Genomic DNA, 20882 nt, shown 5'->3' on the forward strand with positions numbered 1-20882 from the left:
TAACAGAAACATATTATTTGAAAAAGATAATTTAGATAAATAATTACCACATTCCATCATAATACCAATTTTTCTGCATTGTGCATTTGCCAAGGACTGGGAATGCAACCTACACAAGCATCATAGCTTTCAGTGACTTCATCCAGTGACAAAAGTAATGTCTAGGACTTCGCCACCTCTGCTCCCCTACCATGTGAGCAAGCATCTCTTAGCTGAAGGTCTTACTTTAATAGGACGGATAGGATTGGTAGGCATTAGTCCCCACATGTGTGTGAAGTAGTGTTATATTTTACATAAAATCAAAATAACGTCATGAGGCCTTTTCATTACAATTGCCATAATATTATGCTAATGTTACCCCCTCAAATGCAGTTTTCATTTTAAGAAACCCACGAGTGAAACTGCCATTCCAGTGGAAGAACCAAGGTGAACTGTATTCATGTTGACACGAAGTATCATCATATCCCCAAGACAGCAGTAGTCTTTAAATAGTCAAACTGCCAAAGAAACACCATTTGTCACCAAAGTACTTTAAACCGTGTGAAAGTCTCTGGCATGTTGTTAGAACATGTTTGCTACAACAGCGTTTTGCATCAGAGCGATAACCCTATTAGCACTGCATTACTGTCAACGTTAAAAGACAAAAAGGTCGTAAGTGCAGGACCAACCAGAAGAAAACGTCCAGTTTGGAAACCTCTCCAGTAAGGCATAGAGTTGAGGTGACTTTTGATCTTCCCCAAAAAAGTAATGTGCTGCTACAGCGAGGGAGACTATTCCATCAGAACGCCTTTCTGCGGCCTGAAAGTGAGAAAAGGGCAACACAGTCTTTATGATTGTTTATGGCTCTTAAACGTAAGATCAAACCAGACGTACTTTTCTACAGACTTGATATCTATGCGACAAACTTCATCCTGCAGGTCTTTGTCCTATACATTAAAATGCTTCCTATCTTCAAACGTATCAGTCTGATTACATGGTAAGTTCAATTTGAATTCAACTTGCAACTAGATATTTAGATCACAGTGCCTCTGACACATTACATAGCTTGCACATGCTCTAACTTCAACATTTGCATTTGTCTGTTTTTCTGACAAATCAAGACATGGACTCCAACATAGCATTTATACTGATCCTCCTACTGTGAATCCTTAGGATGAAAAGCCTTTCCTCTCTAGCTTTTCCACTGTCAATCTTGCAAAGCTTGTTACACTGCAGATTCCTGTCTGCCTTTATCAAGTACCCTCACAGGATTATTTGGTTAAGTGTTTAGACTGCCTGATCCTGGAAGGAACAAGGGACTTTCTGAACTTTCAAAGGTTCTTGTAATATTTACTCAAGGAATAAGACACTGTTAGACCTGTAATAAAAACATATGGAACTGCAAAAAGTTCTTCACTGGCAAGTTAATGGAGCGCCTGGGAGGGGCGGGAGGGCGCGGTGGGAGATCATAAATCCCACTGGAACAGCAGTCCTGGAAGCCTTGCTTCCAACTGAAAAGAATGTAGAAGACAATTTAGAAAACAAAGCTTTTACAACTCTCTTCAGCTTCAAGACAGGTAAGTTTCCCACCAAGGACTCCCTGTAATTTCCCAAATACAAGCAAACAAAATACATGAAAAGGAAACTACTCACAATAGGAAAAAGAACTCTGAAATAACAGTAACAAAGATAAAACGTCACGAACTATGAGGTTAAGATCACAGAAATCCAAACTTACAGCCTAAGACCATGGAGACAAGAAAAATATTCTCCCTTTGGCTGCTGGACAAGTTAGTGGACTAAGCATCAAAAGTATATGTGAGCTGATATAGAAAGTTGAGGGACAAATTAAAAGAGGGAAGCTAGAATTAGGATCTATCAAATAAAGCAAAGCGTAAGAAAGCTCAAGACATTTTTCCCCATAAGAATGCAGAAATGGTGACAACAGGGCAGACCAAGGGATGGCTGGGTTTCCAGCAGTCGCATACTCACGGTCAGTTCTACCCAGAAGTGCCACGGTGTGGCCTGCAGACCGTGGGAGTAAAACACAAAGTAGTCTCCTCCTAAGCTAGCAACTGGCGTACCATCCCCGAGAGACCAGGTGGACAGAGCTGACCCTTCATGTGGCCGAATATACAGAGACATGTGAGTTGGACCTGCAGAGACAGGGATGCTTATCTACAGGTATCAACAGGTGGAGGTACAATAACCATCTAAACTTCCTATATAGTAGCATGTTATCTGTGCATTACTGTTCGCGTCTTCCAAAACATGATACAACTGTCTTCTCTACAGAAGAAGCTTCAATTATTTCTAAGCAGTGAGATAAATGAGATGATGATGTAGGAGAGGGACAGAGCTACAAAATGGACGCTAAGAAAGGACTTGCTATAAAAAGATCAAGGCTTATTCAGAATAGACAAGGTTATCAGTCCCCCAAGTAACAACTGCAACACAACACCCACAGCTTCTAGTGTGTTCTGAAACTGAATTAATCCACGTTACTCTCAAAGCTCACTTATCTTGGGAATGGAACTAGAACCTGCAGTACAGGACTCAAAACCTGATTTATTATGGGCATAAAAATAAGAACAAATCACAAACCAGAAGCTTCAGTCACTTACCAGATACTTCAAAACTTAACCTCACAGAGTTCCAAGGCATCAGCTCCTTGGACAGAACTTTAAAGTGAATGGGTCTTCTTGGAAAAATTTCTGGAGCAGGAAGATACCAGTTTTTTCTGTTAAAAAAGAAAAAGAAGTTTTAACTTACTCTCAATGCAACACGCAGAGGTACTAAATATGAGAAGCCAAGAAGAAGTTTTTGTATAGTATAGCTGACTGTGCTGTTACTAAATAAAATATTCAAAAGCTACTGATTCTAGCAGAAAGCAAGTAATATTAGCAGTTTGTGGCCAGACAAATATTTAAAGGGCATATTAATAGAAAAATAGTCACCAGCGTGTTCATTCATTACCTTCATCTGCCTTGATTTACAAAACAATAAAATAAGTAGGAATATTTGCATCTTCAAACTGCTACACTTCCGCTCACAAGATTCTTGGGGTATGAGAAACAGTCACAGCAGCTAGTTTTCTTCTATTGAGACCAGCTACGCTAGACTTCCTCTGCTGCCAGATGGGGTGAGGAGGGGAAGAAGGGAAGAGACATACATACTCCTACTCTGAACTGCCCTTTAGAAGGCCCCCCCCTTCACCTTCTTCTCCAGTGGTGCTGACATCAATTTTCCACATATCAACATCTCTTGCAGATACTCTGGCAGAAGACACTGCACCTAGACAGAAGTTTAAGTGTCTTCTGAAGTGGAAGGATTATTTACTTTTACACCAAGATTAGCCTTACTTTTTCTTCCCTTACGTAAGTGAGATTGCATAAATAACCAATATGCTTTGGCAGTAAGTGCTCAAGTGAAACAGTGTTCACACCAACCGGAACATGAAATGGACTGGCAGAATCCAAGGAAGGCCACAGAAAGGAGCCTGCTCCTCACATGGAGTTCTAATGCTGTCATTGATTTCAGGTACATGGGGAGTTATGTGAGACATTCCATTATAATCAAATCCGTTGATCCATATACCAGAGTCACTTTTAACCACATTTCCATCTAGATCATGAAATCTTCTGCTTGTGTGCTAGAAGTAGAAAAAAGATGCACAGAAAGATGATGGAGCCTGTGCAGTTCGCAGGAGTCAGAAGTGATTCTGAAGTATCCTCCAGGTCAATCCTTAAGGTCTACTGCATTTTCAGTACGCACTGAACACGTATCTGAGTATTTATGAATATAGAGAATATATTTATGAATATAGAGAGGATTACTCAGATAAAAGAAACATACCATAAAAACACCTACATTCAGAAGATGACTGTGCTTCTAAGTATTTGCTCATCTCCCACCACATTCACTTTTTAAAATTATCATTGCTTACTCAACTCTCCCACTTACAACCCCCTAAAAAACCCCTGCTCTTCTGACACAGATGTACTGAACACAGAGATTGAACACAGGAAACATCAGCAATTCTTTCAAATCCAGCAATAATCGTTAGAGCTTTTAAATCAAGCAAGAAAGGGAATGCTACTCTTTTTGGGGAGGGGTGTGGGGAGGCATTAAGCTTTGAAAAAACCAAAACACTCCTGCAACCAACAGAGGCAATACAATATGCAAGGCTTTTCTTACCTGGAGAAAGACTCGCTTAGGCTTTGGATTAGCCACATCAGAACTGTAAGGAAAGAAGATTCCACTACAAACAAGAATCAGAGTGACTACGAACACGGTAGTTAAAGTTACTAGTGTCGTTTTTGTACTTTTGACAAGGTAAATGAAGTTAATCTAGAGAATAAAAAGACAACCCAGTTATAAAACTGCAAGACTTAAGAAATAAGACACTATTCATATAACTCTAAAATCTGATTATGGAACTGACAGTTCATTAAAAAAGATATCATTGAAAGTACTACCTGACACAAGACATTTCTTTGTAATTTCAGTATTTAAAACCAAAAGGAATAAGTGAGTACTTCCCAGAGCTTTCAAAAATTTGCTTTTTTTTAAAACATTTTCCAACAAAAACCTGGAACCTTTGTAGCAAGGGCAGCAGAAAAAAAAACCCCTCCGAATTTTTTTTTTTTTTTAAGTGTAGTATAGGTATTGTTCAGCCACATACTATACTTCTCCTAAAAAGAATGCCTGTTCAAACTCCAGCATTAAATTGCATATTTTACACAATCCTATACTACACCATCATAGAGTAGATATATTTTTGTAACCCCTGCTTCAATGACTTTTCTTTGACTAACACAAAACATGGAATCTTTGACATGTTTCCTAGAAGTTTCCTGTAACATTTAACATCTTGTCAAATTATCATTAACTTCAAGTATTAATTTAGAAAAACACTGATTCTAAACTCTAGAGAGTTTAAAAGTTTTAAACAACTTTTACAAATTCTACTTACAAAATAGGATGACAGAATCATAGTGATGACCACAATAAGTCCTGCCAACACCACATCCGGTAGAATTTCTGAACCACTTCGTCCCATGATAGGTGTAAACATTTCAAACACTGTCCAACTAAGATACATCATATACAGATAGGGAACAAACATTCCCAGCATGTACATCATGACAAACTTCATTGTGGCACCTACAGGAAAAAAACAAAAGACAAAAAAATGTAAAAGCTTAAAAAGGACATAAACACACAGCTTTACTAATACATCTATACACTGCTGCAAGGCCCAATACACAATAGTGGTCCTCAACCCTAACAAGGATATGGAAAGGGGATCTCAATTTTGCATAGCCAATGCCAATGTAACTCTTTCAAAAACCACCACAAAACTATTCTTGCATTACCAAAAAAAAAAAAATTTAAACAGGTGTTCTGTCCCAAACACTGTTTAAATACTACAATATTTTTTAACAACCTTTACTGCCCATCAAAGTATCTGACCGCTTATTAATAACCCCATATAGCATTGTTCTTCTTAGCCTGAGACACAGTATGTTTTTCAGTGTTTTTTTTTTTTTTAAAGAGCTTCTCCATACTTTCAAACTGTCTTTAGTTCAAGAACACTTTTTCTTGTTACAAAAATGTCACATGGTTACTTTAACTATTCAAATGCAAAGTTTGGTATTTCTTTTTCTTAAATAATAGAGTTTGGAGGAAAACACTCAATATACAATAGCAGGGGCAGATGTTATGAAATACAACCTGCCCCCCTCAAAACTCATACCTTTTTGGCTGAATTCTTTATGGCTCATCAGCTTAGCAAGTAAAGGAAATGCTACCCATAACATACAAACGAATGCTGAACAAAGGCCCATCTGAGTCATCATAGTCAATGCTATAGACCAAATCATCAATGAGGCATCAAAAAAAATATCACCCAGGTACTGCTCATTCATATTCTGTAACAAAAAAAGCAAATACATTCATTAATGAGCATATTCCATGTATCACATCTCATGAGAACACAGAAAAATCCTTATTTCTTGTGTATGTTTTCCTTGGACAAAACAATTTTGACCAACATCATTTCACCATTCTCTTACCATTTACAGTTATCCATGACAGTATACTTTTTTTTATTTTTAAAATTTTCTCTGACATAACTTGAAAAAGAGATTACATAGGCTGGGACGGAGAGAGGAAGCGAATGTACAAATGACAACATCAAGACGATGGAAGCCTAATGTTTCAGGTACACATGGCAAAGAGGGCCTTTTTATAAAGCATTGGTATTTGTGAAGCACATAAAAAAGTTATGTAGTACTTATGCGTGAAAAAATTATGTGTCTCTGAGATCCTAAACCTGTTTTTGAAGAGCAGCTGCTATTACACTTCTTATACAAGGACTGTTATTAGTGCACGAGTATTACACTGGTTCCTTTATATGTCATGCCACAGCTGTCACTTCAGAAGTCTGCTTTTTGAACTATATTATTTGTTTTGAAGGAAAGACATGCATGGGTCAGACAATATCAGATATATTTTCAAAAAAGAAGGAAGTTTAACCATCAAAACTGTGGTTTGTTTTTGTGAGTTGTTTTTAAGTTACATGGGCAATGCTGCAGTGTTTGTAATGCAAGATTCTTAATTGTAAATCCTGCTAGTAGCAAGGACTGCTTGTGTTTCAGTTTCGGGCTGAGAAGGAAAAAAAAAAAAAAAGGAGATGGGCAAGAAACATATGAGTTGCCAAACCTATTTCAAAACAAAACGCTTATTAATTCACAAGTTCTTGAGCCACTAACAGAAAACACCCAGGCATTGCCTGTGATAGCCAAGTCAGAGATTAGCTTCCAAAATTTTTATGCAACTCTAAGTACAAAGTAAGTAACAGAAGCAGCATTGACTGGATGATGTACTGCAAGCAACAACATGCAAGAAAGTTAAGAGCCTCATGGTATCGAGTTGCTTGATCTGCTGATCAGACAATCAGCAGCCAAAAAGTAGATCCAGAGCCTGGAACGGCTAAACATCCGTGGAAGTACACTCTCCTGTCAGCTCTTCCAAAAGACTAGAAAATGGTAACATCGCATCTATTTTATAAATGGCTCACCTTTTCCACAAAAGGGCACCACAACATACCTATATTTGTTGACATATATATACCAGTTAACAGTCCCCTTCATTAAACAATTAAAAAAACTCACTTCTGGATAAAGACATGATGGATCCACCCAGAACATTCCATACAATCAAATTTCAGCAAGTTCTTAAAACTTCTTCAAATACTCGGATGAAGCTGGATTTGGCTGACAACTTAGGCTTCCTAAATTCCCTTGCCCAAAGCTTGTACAAATGTCCAAGAAGATAAGTAACAGCACACAGAATAACTAAATATTACTGCGCCTAAAACCTAAACCTAACACGCTCAAGTAGTTGACTTCTGCCCTGGAAGAACATCATCTGTCAAATACCTCAGGGCACCACCTCACGGCCCTGTTTGTTTTTAATAAAAAATCATTAAACTGTCATCTAAACATATGGGATTGTTATGAGCTATAATTATGACATTATTATGCAAGTTAAATCATGTTGGTTAGTCCATAAAAAAAGAATTCTAAGCAAAAAAGGTAGATAGCCAGTAATCATGACAAATGACAGCAACAGAAAGGTAACACACACCAAATCCTCACCAAGCCTTGCAGAGGCTTCAATGACCTTTACCTATTGCAGAAAAGAACATGGACTATCAAGAGCTCTGTTCCATCTCCAGCTATGGTCAAAACAACTAACAATCACAATAATCATAGAGGGAAGGGTGACTACTCCAATTTTTACAACAGCTTCATTTAGAAAGCTCTGTACAGCACAGATTACTATATTAGAAGAGGGCATGACAGAACTAGAAATTCTAATAGATGTAAGAAAAAAAGCTATGTGGAATGAAAAAAAGGAAAAGCTATGTAGAAAGCTATGTATAAGAAAAAAATATGTAGATTCTGTAATTATCAAGAACATTGAAAGGTATTGAAAACCCTAAATTCTCCAGCTATTGCTGTGCTCTCTTATCACTGAAGTGATGGCAGGAAGGGAAGGTGCAGACAGGGAAAGAAACAGTACCTTATACTGTATTCTACTAGGCTTTTGCCTTTTTTTCTGAAGTAGCTCCTAAAGGTCATTAGCCAGGAGAAAGCCTTAAATCATGAAGCTCTTAACTCTCCAATTTAGTAGAGCAATCCCTACGCTTAGATGAAACAAATTTTATAGCAACATTTTAAATACTTGTGTCCAACACAGAAAACTTTTTGCATCTTTTTAATCAACTCAAAAATTAAGTCTTCCACAGATTAAACACTACATTACCCTTCCACATTAGAAACAAAGTCAAGCTTACCTTGTAGAAGAACTTCTTGGCTAGCGTATGCACAAGAATGAGTTTAGCTGCAGCTGCAGTGCCATACAGAAATACAGAAACATAGAAATGGGTGTACCAAGAAAGAGACCGTCCAATGACAGAGACAAACACTGCCACTATAAGGACTGCCACCAGTGTGCAGACCCAGCTTATCAGTGTTAAGCCGAATGCAGTAAAGAATTTCTTCAGGTTATGAATAGCTATGAAGAAGAAAAAAGAAGTTTCATTCAACAGTCATGTATTCTACTGCAGACTATCATCCAGATTGTGATTACCCCACAGTGTAATTGCATAATGAACAAAATAAAACTGCATGAGGAGTCTACTCTGAAGATTTCTTAACAGCATGGTCTAAATCACTTAGCCTATTTCTTTCCAAGTCTTTTTGCAGTCTTCCTTCCCCACTGCAAGGTTTATTCCCAGAATACTAGCGTATTTTGCAGATTACCATGTTCCTGACAACACAAGTTTCTCTAGGGAACTAGCGGAGCCACTCTACCATCTATAAAGTCTCAAAAAAAGAAAAAAAAAAAAAAAAGGAGTTGCTTTTCCAGTAACTTTTTCTTAGTCCAAAAATGTTTGCTGGATTTCTTTTTTTTTTTTTAACAGGTATGTTCCTACACATACCTGAAAAGGCCTAACTAGAAGATTTAAGTCATTTTACACCCTTTATTAAGCTTTGTTATCTTTTTCCTTATTTGTTGTTTTCTTGTTTGCTCCTGCGTATGGACAGATGTTAAAGAAACATGATTCTGAAGCCCCACCTCTGCTAACAGAACACAGAGTTTATATTGCTATATGCAGAGTTTATATTATATTGAATATGCAATTTTTTTCCCCATTTTCAGATCTTCAAAAAATTTAATTTTAATCTTCATGAAAGGATAAGAGACATAATTATGATTCATAAATGCTAGACACCTAGGCCTGTCATAGTCTTTCTTCATCATAATTATTCAGTTGAGAGATTTAAACACAAAGCAACTCCTATGGCACGCTGCACACCTAAAATTTATTTCTGAAGTTTATCTAAAAAGATGCCTTAATCACCTGAACACTTCTTCATCTACTAATTGCTATTCGTTAAAGAGTAATGCAATTGATTTTTTTTAAGAACTACACTTACTTCTGGTTTTGGGCTGTAATACTTTCTTGCTTAAATAAAGAAAAGCAACTGCTGCTGTAATATAGTTCATGATGGTGCCAACACGAGCAGGATAAGCCAGGACAAATAAACCAAGTACGTCAAAGAACACAACATTTCCATGTCGATACTCAGAAGATTTAGCCAGCTTATCTGATGTTGCTAGGTATTTTAGGACAGCTAGAATATTGTCACCTATTAAAAAAGCAGATACACAACATAACTACATCAGGGTTGATGAATTAGTACACAGAGTTCTTTTAAATTTAATTGTTCTTAAAAATAAAACTGTATTGAAAGATCTTCAACAAAGACATGAATATACAGCTGATTATTCTGAAATAGGTATTTGATCGTACCCACAGCGTAGTGTTTTCATGAGTTAATCTATACAGCTGTCACCAAAATAAATATATTTGGGAAGCTTCATGTATTTAAACACTGTTGCAATGAAGGGAGTAGTCAAGCTTTCAGATCATAAGCCCTTCTTCAGGTCTGATACTAAACCACTGGACTTCAAGGCTAACCCACAGAAAAGTTCACAATTTCCTAATCTTACTCCTCTTCTCCTTGCCACTAGTAAGCCCTCCATGTTTCAACGACTATGAATTACATGCCTTTCTTTTCCTACATAAGTGTAAGGCAGGAGATGAGGAAGCTATTTTCCTTTGTAGCCTACAGGTACCAACCACCTTTTCCTTTCCCACACCACAGCCAAAACACACGTAATCAAATGAGAACAATTGTTCCCAACTTTCATTTTGCTTTTACTTGACTTCTAAAAGTGCTTACCGGCTGAAAAGTTTGTTTGTTGGGTTTTTTTTTTTTGTAGCTGTGATACGTTTAGCAAGAGATATTCTACGTAACCACCATGACCAGTAAAATCATCTTTCCAACAGGAACTTACAAGTGTTAATTTCTGTCTTGAAACTGTATTGGCACAAGAAAGTGTTTGAAACTCTTATTCATGCTAGTCATCTATGTTGGCTTCTGCATAAGCTTAAAGAGGGAAATGGTCAAAATCCTGGAGGTATTTAGGATTATGTTAGTTTTTCTTGGGAAACTAAAGGTCTTACTGTAATTTTCTTTACTGCAGTCTATAAAATAGCCTGCTACAAGCACAACCTGTTAGTAGAAAATAAATCCTGTTTATTCAGTCTGTGTGCTACCATGTAAGTTTGACTGAGATCCATTCTAAAAGAAAAAGCTGTTGGCAGATCAGTCTCTATGCCACCAACTTAAGCGTAAGCTTCTCATGACGAACATTAATCAATAAGGGGACTTACTGAGAGAGAGGAACATAGAACGCTGAACAATCAGGTATCAATGGCTAGATTATAACCTTAATTAGATTCCACAGCTACTTTCAAATCAACATCACTGGACACTGATAAAAGTTTATCTTCCCAAGTTGACTAAACATATTTCCTTTGTGTTTAAAGACATGTATTCAGTTAATTCTTTGTTCTTTAGAACATGTCTAGCATGTTCTAAACGTGTAATTAAAAATTATTAATTTCTTGCGATGGTAGTCTTACAGCAAAATGAAAAAGCAGCTACAACACTACTCTTTAGTAAATTACTGAATTCTTGAAATACCAACCTGCTCTCTGAATGGAATCTGTTAAAATTCTGTTTGCTGTGTCATATTCTGTATGATAAATGTAGCCATTTTCAATAAAAGCCAAATCTATTCCTGTAGAGAGAGAAAAAGAATGTTTGAAATTACGTAAACCTAAAACCTCAAAACAAACATGTGAAAGCCTCAGATATATTTCACACAAAATGTTGCTCTACTTTGTAGCCCACTCACTATCCTTGAAGATGAACAGAATAGTCTGCTTTGTAGAAGGAAGACTAACTGGGATTCCATGTGTCTTTAAAAAAGGACACTTTTAAAACATTTTGATGTATCTGTCCTTTCTAATGTGTTGATTTGCATGACATCAGTACACAAACTGATCTCTAGTGGAGAAACACATGAATATTAATCATCTCAGCTTCAGAAAAGATGTACAAGGTGCTTTGCAAACATTTACTAGTAAAACATCAACAGAGATCCATGCTGAAAAGTAATAAAAAGCATCACTGTGGAACTACAGAAACACCTTCTCAAAATACCAAGTGTGTTCTTCATACTTATAATTTGTAAACAGCTTTTCAAATAGCCAGTCTGAAAACTCTCAATTTAGAAGTTCAAATAATTTGTAAAAAATAAACAAGAAATATTTACCAAAAAAAAGGTTTTCTGCTAGATTAATTGTACATTCAGTGTATCCCAAACACACACCCCTTCAGCTGCATATGCAAAACGCTGCTGTCTGCAATCTGAATCCTCACGATTTTGCAGAGGTTTAACAAATCAGACCTCAATTCTACCAGTGGACAAAGAGGAACAAACTAGTTCTTTAACTCAATTATTTCATTTCTATCGGTTTAGAAAAAAACAGAGGTCAGTGAGAATTCATTTACCGTTTATGATCCAGGTATGATTCCAAACAAATAAAAAACACATTGTACAAAATCAGCTACTTTATTTTCATGCTAGAAGTGTACTTTGGAACAGTTCAGAATATGCCAATATGTTTTGTTCTACGAATCAGTTCAGAAATACCATTTCTCTTGAAAGTCACTCCAATGACAACCTGTGCCAGAGAGCAAGTATTTTACAGAATTTTACATTCCTTTGAATTGTGTTTGCATCGCGTGTTCCACATTTGTTCCCACTGGTTATTCTCTGCAGAATGGATAGCAAGCTGTAAACAGATTAGCAAAACCAAAAGCTGCTGTCCTATGCTTGATTATGACAAAAAAAAAAAGTAATGAAAATGCATTAATTACTAAGTCACTATCTTTAAAAAAAGATTATTTTCGTTTATCCATTAGGTATAGACATTTAACTCCTGCAAGCAGGTTATTAGCATCATTACCAAAATGTTTCAAAACAGAGTATTTAATACTGTTAATTCCCGGAGTGTTTTCCTGATTTTCAAGAAACTTTTCTACCACGTAGGTTTTTTTCTGGAAAACAGCACTCTCTAAAGAACATCCTTAACAAGCAACAAGACAGACCAAATCTAAAGACTCGTGCCTTGGAAAAAAAAAGCAAGAAAATTTGCTCACAAACGGAAAGACACACCAAATTTCAGGACCTTCACAGAGTGAACCGCAGAACAGTCTCCTTGTTACAAACTTAAGATAAATGGTTGCATAGTGTGCACTGACATGTCTTCTGATAACATACCTGGAACGTTGCCAAAGTCCCTGTAGATACGGAAGTCTGTATCTGCTGGGATAATACCACTCTGAAATATTTCCTGTGCCACCACAGAGGCAAAGGGATGTTTGGCTGCAACTACATACGCTTGTACCAACCAAGGATTCTCAGGTCCTAACAAAAGATGATCAGAAAGTTCACAACAAATACTTCTTGAACTTCAGTTACGATACGTATCTTTATGGTGGATATCATCCACCTAGACTTTAAAAGCCTTTGACACTGTTTCCCACAGCGTTCTCCTGCAGAAACGGAATGCTCATGGCTTGGATGGGTGCACTCTACACTGTGTAAAAAACTGTCTGGATGGGTGGCCTCAAAATGTTGTGGTGAATGGAATTAAATCCAGTTGGCAGCCAGTCACAAACGGTGTTCCCCAGGGCTCAGTAGTTGGGGACAGTTCTGTTTAGTATCTTTATCAGTGATCTGGATGAGGGGATCGAGTGCATCCTCAGTAAGTTTGCACATAACAGCAAGTTGGGCGGGTGTGTTCATCTGCTTGAGAGTAGGAAGGCTCTTCAGAGGGATTTAGACATGCTGGATCAATGGGCCAAGGCCAACTGTATGAGGTTCAACAAGGCCAAGTGCTGAGTCCTACACGTGAGTCACAACAACCCCATGCAACACTACAGGCTTGGGGACGAGGGGCTCAAAAGCTGCCTGGAAGAAAAGGACCTGGGGGTGCTGGTCGACACCCAGCTGAATATGAGCCAGCAGTGTGCCCAGGTGGCCAAGAAGGCCAACAGCATCCTGGCCTGTATCAGAAATAGTGTGGCCAGCAGGAGCAGGGAGGTGATCGTGCCCCTGTACTCGGCACTGGTGAGGCCGCACCTCGAATCCTGTGTTCAGTTTTGGGCCCCTCACTCCAAGAAGGACATTGAGGTGCTGGAGCGTGTCCAGAGAAGAGCAACAAAGCTGGTGAGGGGTCTGGAGCACAAGCCTTATGGGGAGCAGTTGAGAGCTGGGGTTGTTTAGCCTGGAGAAGAGAAGGCTCAGAGAGAGTTTATCGCTCTCTACAACTACCTGAAAGGAGGTTGTAGAGAGGTGGGTGTTGGTCTCCTCTCCCAAGTGACAACTGATAGAACAAGTTGTGCCAGGGGAGGTTGAGATCAGATATTAGGAAAAATTTCTTCACTGAAGGGGTTGTCAGACATTGGAACAGGCTGCCCAGGGAGGTGGTTGAGTCCCCATCCTTGGAGGTATTTAAAAGATGTGTGGATCAGGTGCTTAGGGACATGGTTTAGTGTGGACTTGGCAGTGTTAAGTTTATGGCTGGACTTGATGATCTTAAAGGTCTTTTCCAACCTGAACAATCCTATGATAACAAATAAATAACGCAAAGGAACTCATTAGAGTTTTAATGCTGTTGTGTTGCCCCACAGCATATATACTAACTGCATTTGTGTTGGCTGAATGACTCACGCTTGAAAGATGAGTTACTCTTGGTGAAGAAAAACCACTGATGCGTTGCGTGTTCAGTGGCAGAGCAGATATGCCATCTCCCAAAAAAGACCCAGCACCAATGAGGAAGTCACAACCTTTACCAGAGTTTCCAATTTATCATCTATGCATCACACCTCAAAATTGTTGTTTAGAGAAGTCTCTCCCCTAGAGCATTCAATGCAAGTAAACAATTAAGCAGCTCCAGCAGTAGAAGGAAGTCTGCAGTCCAACTAGGATGCAGCATAAGTTTACCTGTAACCTACAAAACACAGAAGTTTTGCTGCTGCCTGAGCAGCAGATGGAATTCTAATGCCAACATCTCCATGCAAAGATTTTGAAAGAACTGCTGTGAAAATTAAATAAAGCATGTTTAATGCTTTATGAGTAAAGCACGAGTATGCAAGATATACGAGATATTCAAATCTGCTTTCTTCCTTATTACCGTGATGTAAATGGGAAATACAACTTCTGTAATTCTGTTCTACAGAGGTTTCCCACCTATGAGGCAACTTCAGTGGCAGTGCTTTAGCCTACGCGTATCTAAAGATGGAGAGCAACTTATTTGCTGCACAGGGTTGGGAAAGAGGCACAGAGGTTCTCCTGTCTTTTAGTTATGAGTCACTTTCAATACTCCTTCAAGTCTACATTGTTTATTATCAAATTAACCTAGTGTAGAAACTGGACACAATGCAAGCTCATACCTGTTTGAAAAACAAGTTCTTTTCCTCCTACACCTGCTGCCTCCAGGTTAATAAAAGCTCTAATTGACTTGGCCCACACATGTTGTGTAATGAAGCCGTGACTAGCCTTGATGGGAAAACAAAAAAAATACAGGTCAAATATCTTTCAGACCAGCCTAAATGTTATTTTCCATCATGTATGATCATAACTCAACATTGGACAAGGCAGACAGATCACTTAAAACACAAACAGATGCAGAAAATCCAAGTCTTCTAATTAAATTAATACGTACAATATTCTTAATCTAAGTATATTTTTCCCTTTGAAATCAAATACATTTTCCTCAGAATGTTAAGACTGGCATTTAACTAGTATTTCAACAGATCAAATACAAGCCATATCTGCCATTACTCTTTCCTTTGTCAGAGACTTAATACACAGCTTTGATGTATATTTTATAACTCTGCCATATCCTTACCTGCAAAATATTTTCTTCAGCACCATTAAATAAGAATATGACAGCATGCTGCAGGGGCTCTGATGATTTTGAAAGTGTGTTAAGTATTTCAAGCATCACTGCGCAGCTAACAGCATCATCACTGGCACCTTAAAATAATCAGCAGAATAGTACGGCTTACAACAAACACACAGAATTGCAACAGAGACCAGAGAAGAAAAAAGCTTTATGCTATCTCAGTCACTTAATCTAACTGAGGTACTATTGCATCAAGCTTTAGTGTATTTTCTGCTACTGCTTATACCCGTTGTCTATATTAGTTAAAAGCAACAGCAGAAAGAAGAATAATGTTCAAAAGTTGAGCAAGTGAAGTACAAAATATCAGATCCAATACGACTGTTCAAGAAAAGTAGACTAACCCGCAAAGTGATCATTATCTATTTTTCTAAGAACAAAACGAATAAACAAGGACATAATTTTCACTTACAGCATACTCAAATTTTAAAAAATAAACATTCCTACACAAGTCACTCTAAAGCATTCTACACTGTTACAATGCATTCAAGTAAGCGGACAAAACCTCAAAGTAACATAAGGCCAAGACTTCAAAATAAAGCAAAGGAAATACCAGAATTCACACCTTTAAAACATTCTTAAAATGAAAGTATACATTACAATATTTTCATGATCAGATGCTTTCCACCACTCTTCTTTCTTTGCAGAAACCCCCTTTTGCTCTGAGCTCAGTAGCCTGTTCTCTTTGAGTTCCTCATCCAAAACTATTCTAGACTTACACTAACTTCCTCACCCCTCTACCCATGCCCTGCCATTTTTTTAATCTTGATTAAGCATCCACCTTTTAGCCAAGGTCTCCCATTGCCCCATTTCCCTCACTTTGATACAAGCTGTAGCATCTCCCTATCCCACTCCAATCAATAAAATTTGGGAGCAAAAAGAGAAATTTAACCTCATCCCTTTAGGCCTGGGTTGCACATATGATGCCAATGTGCACTGAGATGACAATGCTAGTGTGGTCAGGCCTCAGCATGCTATTAAGGCAGACTCATTAGCTGCTAAAACTGTTTAATTTACACACACACACACAAAAGCAGCTTTTCCAAAGCTTGTAACTTGGCAAAATTTAGACATATCTGCCCCTTCTGAGAAAAGGGCATATTCCTGATACAAATCTAAATTCCTGATACAAGTCTAAATTTTAGCCTGAGCTTATTGTATGGAAGTACTTTAGAATAAATAAATAAAACCAAAATCTTTCCGATACACTGTTCTCTAATCTCTCAGAAATAATGCCTTGTTCTGCCAAAAGCTTTCCAAAAAGGCCCCCCAAAAGATCTGATTCAAAGCCCTGATCATATTGCTACCCAAATTTATTTATTTAGTCTACTCTTTGCCACACTGAGTTCTTTTATCTAGCTTATGCTATGTTGAAAACTCCACAGAGAAGTGATTACAGTTTTCAGCAAGATTAATTGCTTATCTGCCTCGCTGTGAAGCTAAGAAAAATAGAAGTTATTGGTTTCAACAGACATACAGATTTACATGTGGTTAAAGCAGCCATGTAGCCACAGCCTGTAACACAAGCTCACAGAGAAAGTATCATCCTCAAATACTTCACATACAGCAAAACTTACAGGAGGTTAAAACAGATTTTATGGCAAATATCAGTAACCTAACAAAACGACGTTATCAGCTACGTCTGTGGTGATAATTTCAAGGAAGTTTCTGCCTTCACGTTTATTAGAAAAGAATCAAATAGGCCACATAAAATGAAAATCAGTACCATTAGAACAAGAGACATGTTTTGGGAGTTTACAGTTTTATGTTTTTCCTTCACAAGGAACTCAAGCTTTCTAACATTGAAGCTGTAATGGTTTACTGAGTTTTGCTTTACTCATTTTGCATGCATAAGCATCAACAGCAGATTATGTTTTATTATCTGATTTTCAAATATACTACTCATTGATCATGAAGTCCTGCTCATTTTGGTTAAATAACACATTTCCGGTAATGAAAAAACACTGTAAGCAAATACCTTAAAGAAATACAGGAGAATAGAAAGCAAAAGGTTCTTGCTTAGGTTATGTGCAAGCTTCACACTAAGAAAATGAAAGACAGAGTAGTTCCTCACTGTTGCGGTAAAGGGCTAGGCTGCTTTGTGATCAAGGGCAAGTATACAGGCTGATTTCTAGCTCCTCCATAGATTTCTGTATAACGCTATACAAATCACTAATATTTTTGGCACCTCTGTGCAAGGCTGGTGAAATATTTTACTGTCTGAGTAACTGTAAAGAAAGTAATTGATGTAGACATAATCATGTGTTACAACCCATAGAAGCAGACACACAATTTACATAGGACATCAATTTAAAGTCAGTTTTCAGTAATCATTGTATTATGTTTGTGAAGCATTCTTTCTAAGTCTAGGCAGCCGTATTTAGACTATAAATACAGTAATTAGCATCTCTGCAGTTACTAAATCACAGAGCATGTATAATAACCATGCAGTTATTAAGCTTAATTTGGAAACTCATCTTGCCTAAATACGATTGAGCAGAAAGAGAAGTTCTGTATACTATTTGTTGACAGAAAAAAGGCACAAAGAGTACGCAAGTGCTTTGCTTCATGTAGTGTTCAGTTCCCTACCTTCCTGGCACTGTTAAAACCATGTATTTACAAAGCTGTTTACACCCTTAGTGCAATAATTATTTAACGTGATTAGATTTATAAAAATGTAGAGGGACAAGAATAAGAGAGTACACGACAGCGAAAGTAGCAGTGAGAGATTTACACACTACCAAGGCAACAAACACTACCTTAACCTTTGATCATTACAGTCTTTTGAGACAGAAGCTTTGAATGTAGAAAGAAAAAAAAATTAACATAGCTTAAAGATATCTCAGATTTTTAGTGTGATAAAGCGTGATAGTAGCAAAGAGAGGAGAAAACACGGACTGGTTAGTAGGGATGGGGACAATCTCTGGCACAAAGCATCCTGTGAAAGGAAAGCCAGAATTAAATCAGTACAGAAGTATGGAAAGACCTGAACGACAGGTGGAAGCAGCACACGAACTACATGCATAAGTAGTGAATTACAAGAAAGGCAAATATAACCAAACTTTCTAGAAATCTAAATACAGTATCTGTAGTTTGCTGCCTACCAGATAGTGAGAGTGAAATCCTGACTTTAATAGGACCAACCTGTCACTAAATACTGAATCTCACTGAAATCAAGCAGACTAGTTGACACATGCAGTGTTCTAGCATGTGGCTATAAGGCTACTTGGTATGAGAAGACAGCGAGCCAAGCTCTGTGGCTCATGTAATATACAGAAACGCAGAATGAACATGTGGACCTACCCGGGCTATTTGGTACGGAATCAAAGTGACAATTGGATAACACTGCATGCTGAGCTCCATTTCGGGGTTCCAGCTTCACTACGACATTGGTTATGTTTGCATAGTAACTAGTAAATCCTCCTAAAAAATCAATGCTGAAGGAGCCTGTGGGCCTCTGTATATCTACAAATATCTTGTGAGCATCTGTGCTTTGTCTTTCTATTGCCCTAATTTGTTCTAAGAGGTAGTTAACTGCAAGAACTTCATTTTCTGGACTTCCAACTGTTCTGGGCCCAATTGCTGTTATGTTGTCAAGATATCCCCTGTAAGAGATAAATTACACATTCAGCATCAACAAGTTCAACATTTAGTATGTAACTTATCTACAGCTGTAACATTTTAGTACATTGTCCTGCATCAAAGTGGAAGAAAGCCAATTAGACAGTAGCCGCAGTCCAGATGCCAAAGATCATTATGGTAATGAGCATATAGTACTGAACTTTACTCAGGGCTCCTCATCCTATCTATCACGATATCAACCAAACTACTGGTTTTCTGGTTTGAACATAGCAATCCAAAAAGAAACAAAAGGGTGAAGGGTAAAGCTAAAGATTTTATCTTTAGCAAGGTTCTGCATATGCATACATGCTCTTCCCTGAATGCCTGAATAAGCACCCTCTTAGCAAGATGGACCCCAACTAAAAAGTTGCAAAGAAACTTTCCCAGACATGAAGTACTTTATAATACTACGAGAATTAAACTGTGGAGGCTGCATTGTTTCTTCAGCCCAAAACCGCACCTTGGAGAGGCAGCCAGCAGGAGAGCTGGAGCCCTTACAATATTTTCGCCTACTTTCTGCAAGCATCGACGCGAGCTGTGAGCTCTTGCCAGGGCGGGGAAAGACGCAAGCACTCTGCGAAGGACAGCAACCGATGGGCGAGGCTCCCACCGGCTTCGCCAGCCAGGGGGACTCCCAGAGCGCACACCCGCTGCACCGACACTACTAACTGGGCGCTGCAGAGTCGGGCTCGTCTGTGCGCCCGGTCGGAGGCAGGGCCAGGCCGCTGCTGGTAGCCTCCCACCGGGACCCCTGCGGAAAGCAAACGGCAGTCGCAGCTGCCGCCGCGCTTGGGGTAACCCCGGGCGGACTCTGCCTCGCGGCTGGCGTGACACGGGAAGGTCTCACGGCCCTCCACCGCCCGCCCGGGCAGGAAGGGCAGCCCCCGCCCCGCCCCGCCCCGCCCGCCGTACCTGGCGCGGCGGGCGCTGAAGTCGCGGGGCCCGGCGGCGGACGGCTGGCTCAGCAGCTGCCGGTGCGAGACGTGCACCAGCGCCCGCAGCCCCAGCAGGTACAGCAGCACCAGCGGCGCCCCCCGCGCCTCGGGCAGCGGCGGCAGCAGCCGCCGCCGCGGCCCGCCCCGCTTCTTCCCGCCCATGTCGCGGTCGCCGTCCTCCCGCGGCGGCGGGTGACGTCGGTCGCGGTCCCGGTCGCGGCGGCCGCCGGTGGCGCGGAGCCGCCACACAGCCGCCGCCTCGCTCCGCTCCATAGACCGCGCGCTGAGCCCCGGCTGCCGGCGCGAGCTCCGCTGCGCAGACGCGCGATACGGAAACGGACGAGGGTCAAAAAGCTGCGCGGCACCCGCCTGGGCTGGGTACGGCGGGGCCAGAGGGCGGGGGGCGTGGCCCCGGCGAGTCACGTGGGGGGCAGGGCCGCATCACCGCCCGCCCCCCCGGCTGTTGGGGTCCGTTATTTGTGCTGCGCCTTGTTCTGCGCGCCGGTAACGGTCTTTTCTCTCCCTGCAGGCCCGAGGCCTGTCTCCGGACACAAAACCGAGGCCGGGAAGCCTTCGGCGGAGGTTGCCAGTGGAGGGCGGCCCCCTGGTCTCGGTGGAGCCTTTTGTCCCGCCGCAGCGCCCAGGCGAGCAACGGCCTGATGCGGCGCCTGACTGGGGATCGCCCCGTGCTTTGTGGGCAGCGTCGCCTCACTCACAGTCTTCATGTTCTCACGGCATTTTTTTTTAATGTTAATGCTGAAACAAAGTGTGCAGAAGTAACTGTGGTGTCAGTGGGGGAGAAAAAGCATGCCACAAATCACTATGCCATAAGTGAGGGGTGGTGAAGCCTCGCAGACGTGAAGTCATGCCACTGGCGGTGCTGG

At 39.8% G+C, this 20882-nt stretch overlaps 1 protein-coding gene across 1 annotated transcript; it reads right to left on the reverse strand.

Annotated features, from left to right (window-relative positions):
* Nucleotides 1-600: 600 nt before the first annotated feature.
* Nucleotides 601-20271, reverse strand: ERMP1 (endoplasmic reticulum metallopeptidase 1). Its single transcript, XM_059833629.1, has 15 exons — nucleotides 19976-20271; nucleotides 18746-19047; nucleotides 15389-15516; nucleotides 14931-15036; nucleotides 12754-12900; nucleotides 11113-11205; nucleotides 9492-9704; nucleotides 8345-8565; nucleotides 5738-5912; nucleotides 4955-5145; nucleotides 4177-4329; nucleotides 3429-3631; nucleotides 2604-2719; nucleotides 1972-2135; nucleotides 601-798 (listed from the first exon to the last, which is right to left on the reverse strand). Exons 1-15 carry the CDS (start codon nucleotides 20269-20271, stop codon nucleotides 634-636), a joined length of 2673 nt encoding a protein of 890 aa, XP_059689612.1. The 3' UTR covers nucleotides 601-633.
* Nucleotides 20272-20882: the final 611 nt, after the last annotated feature.

This window comes from Gavia stellata, chromosome Z, assembly GCF_030936135.1.
Source record: "Gavia stellata isolate bGavSte3 chromosome Z, bGavSte3.hap2, whole genome shotgun sequence".
Classification (NCBI taxonomy): domain Eukaryota; kingdom Metazoa; phylum Chordata; class Aves; order Gaviiformes; family Gaviidae; genus Gavia; species Gavia stellata.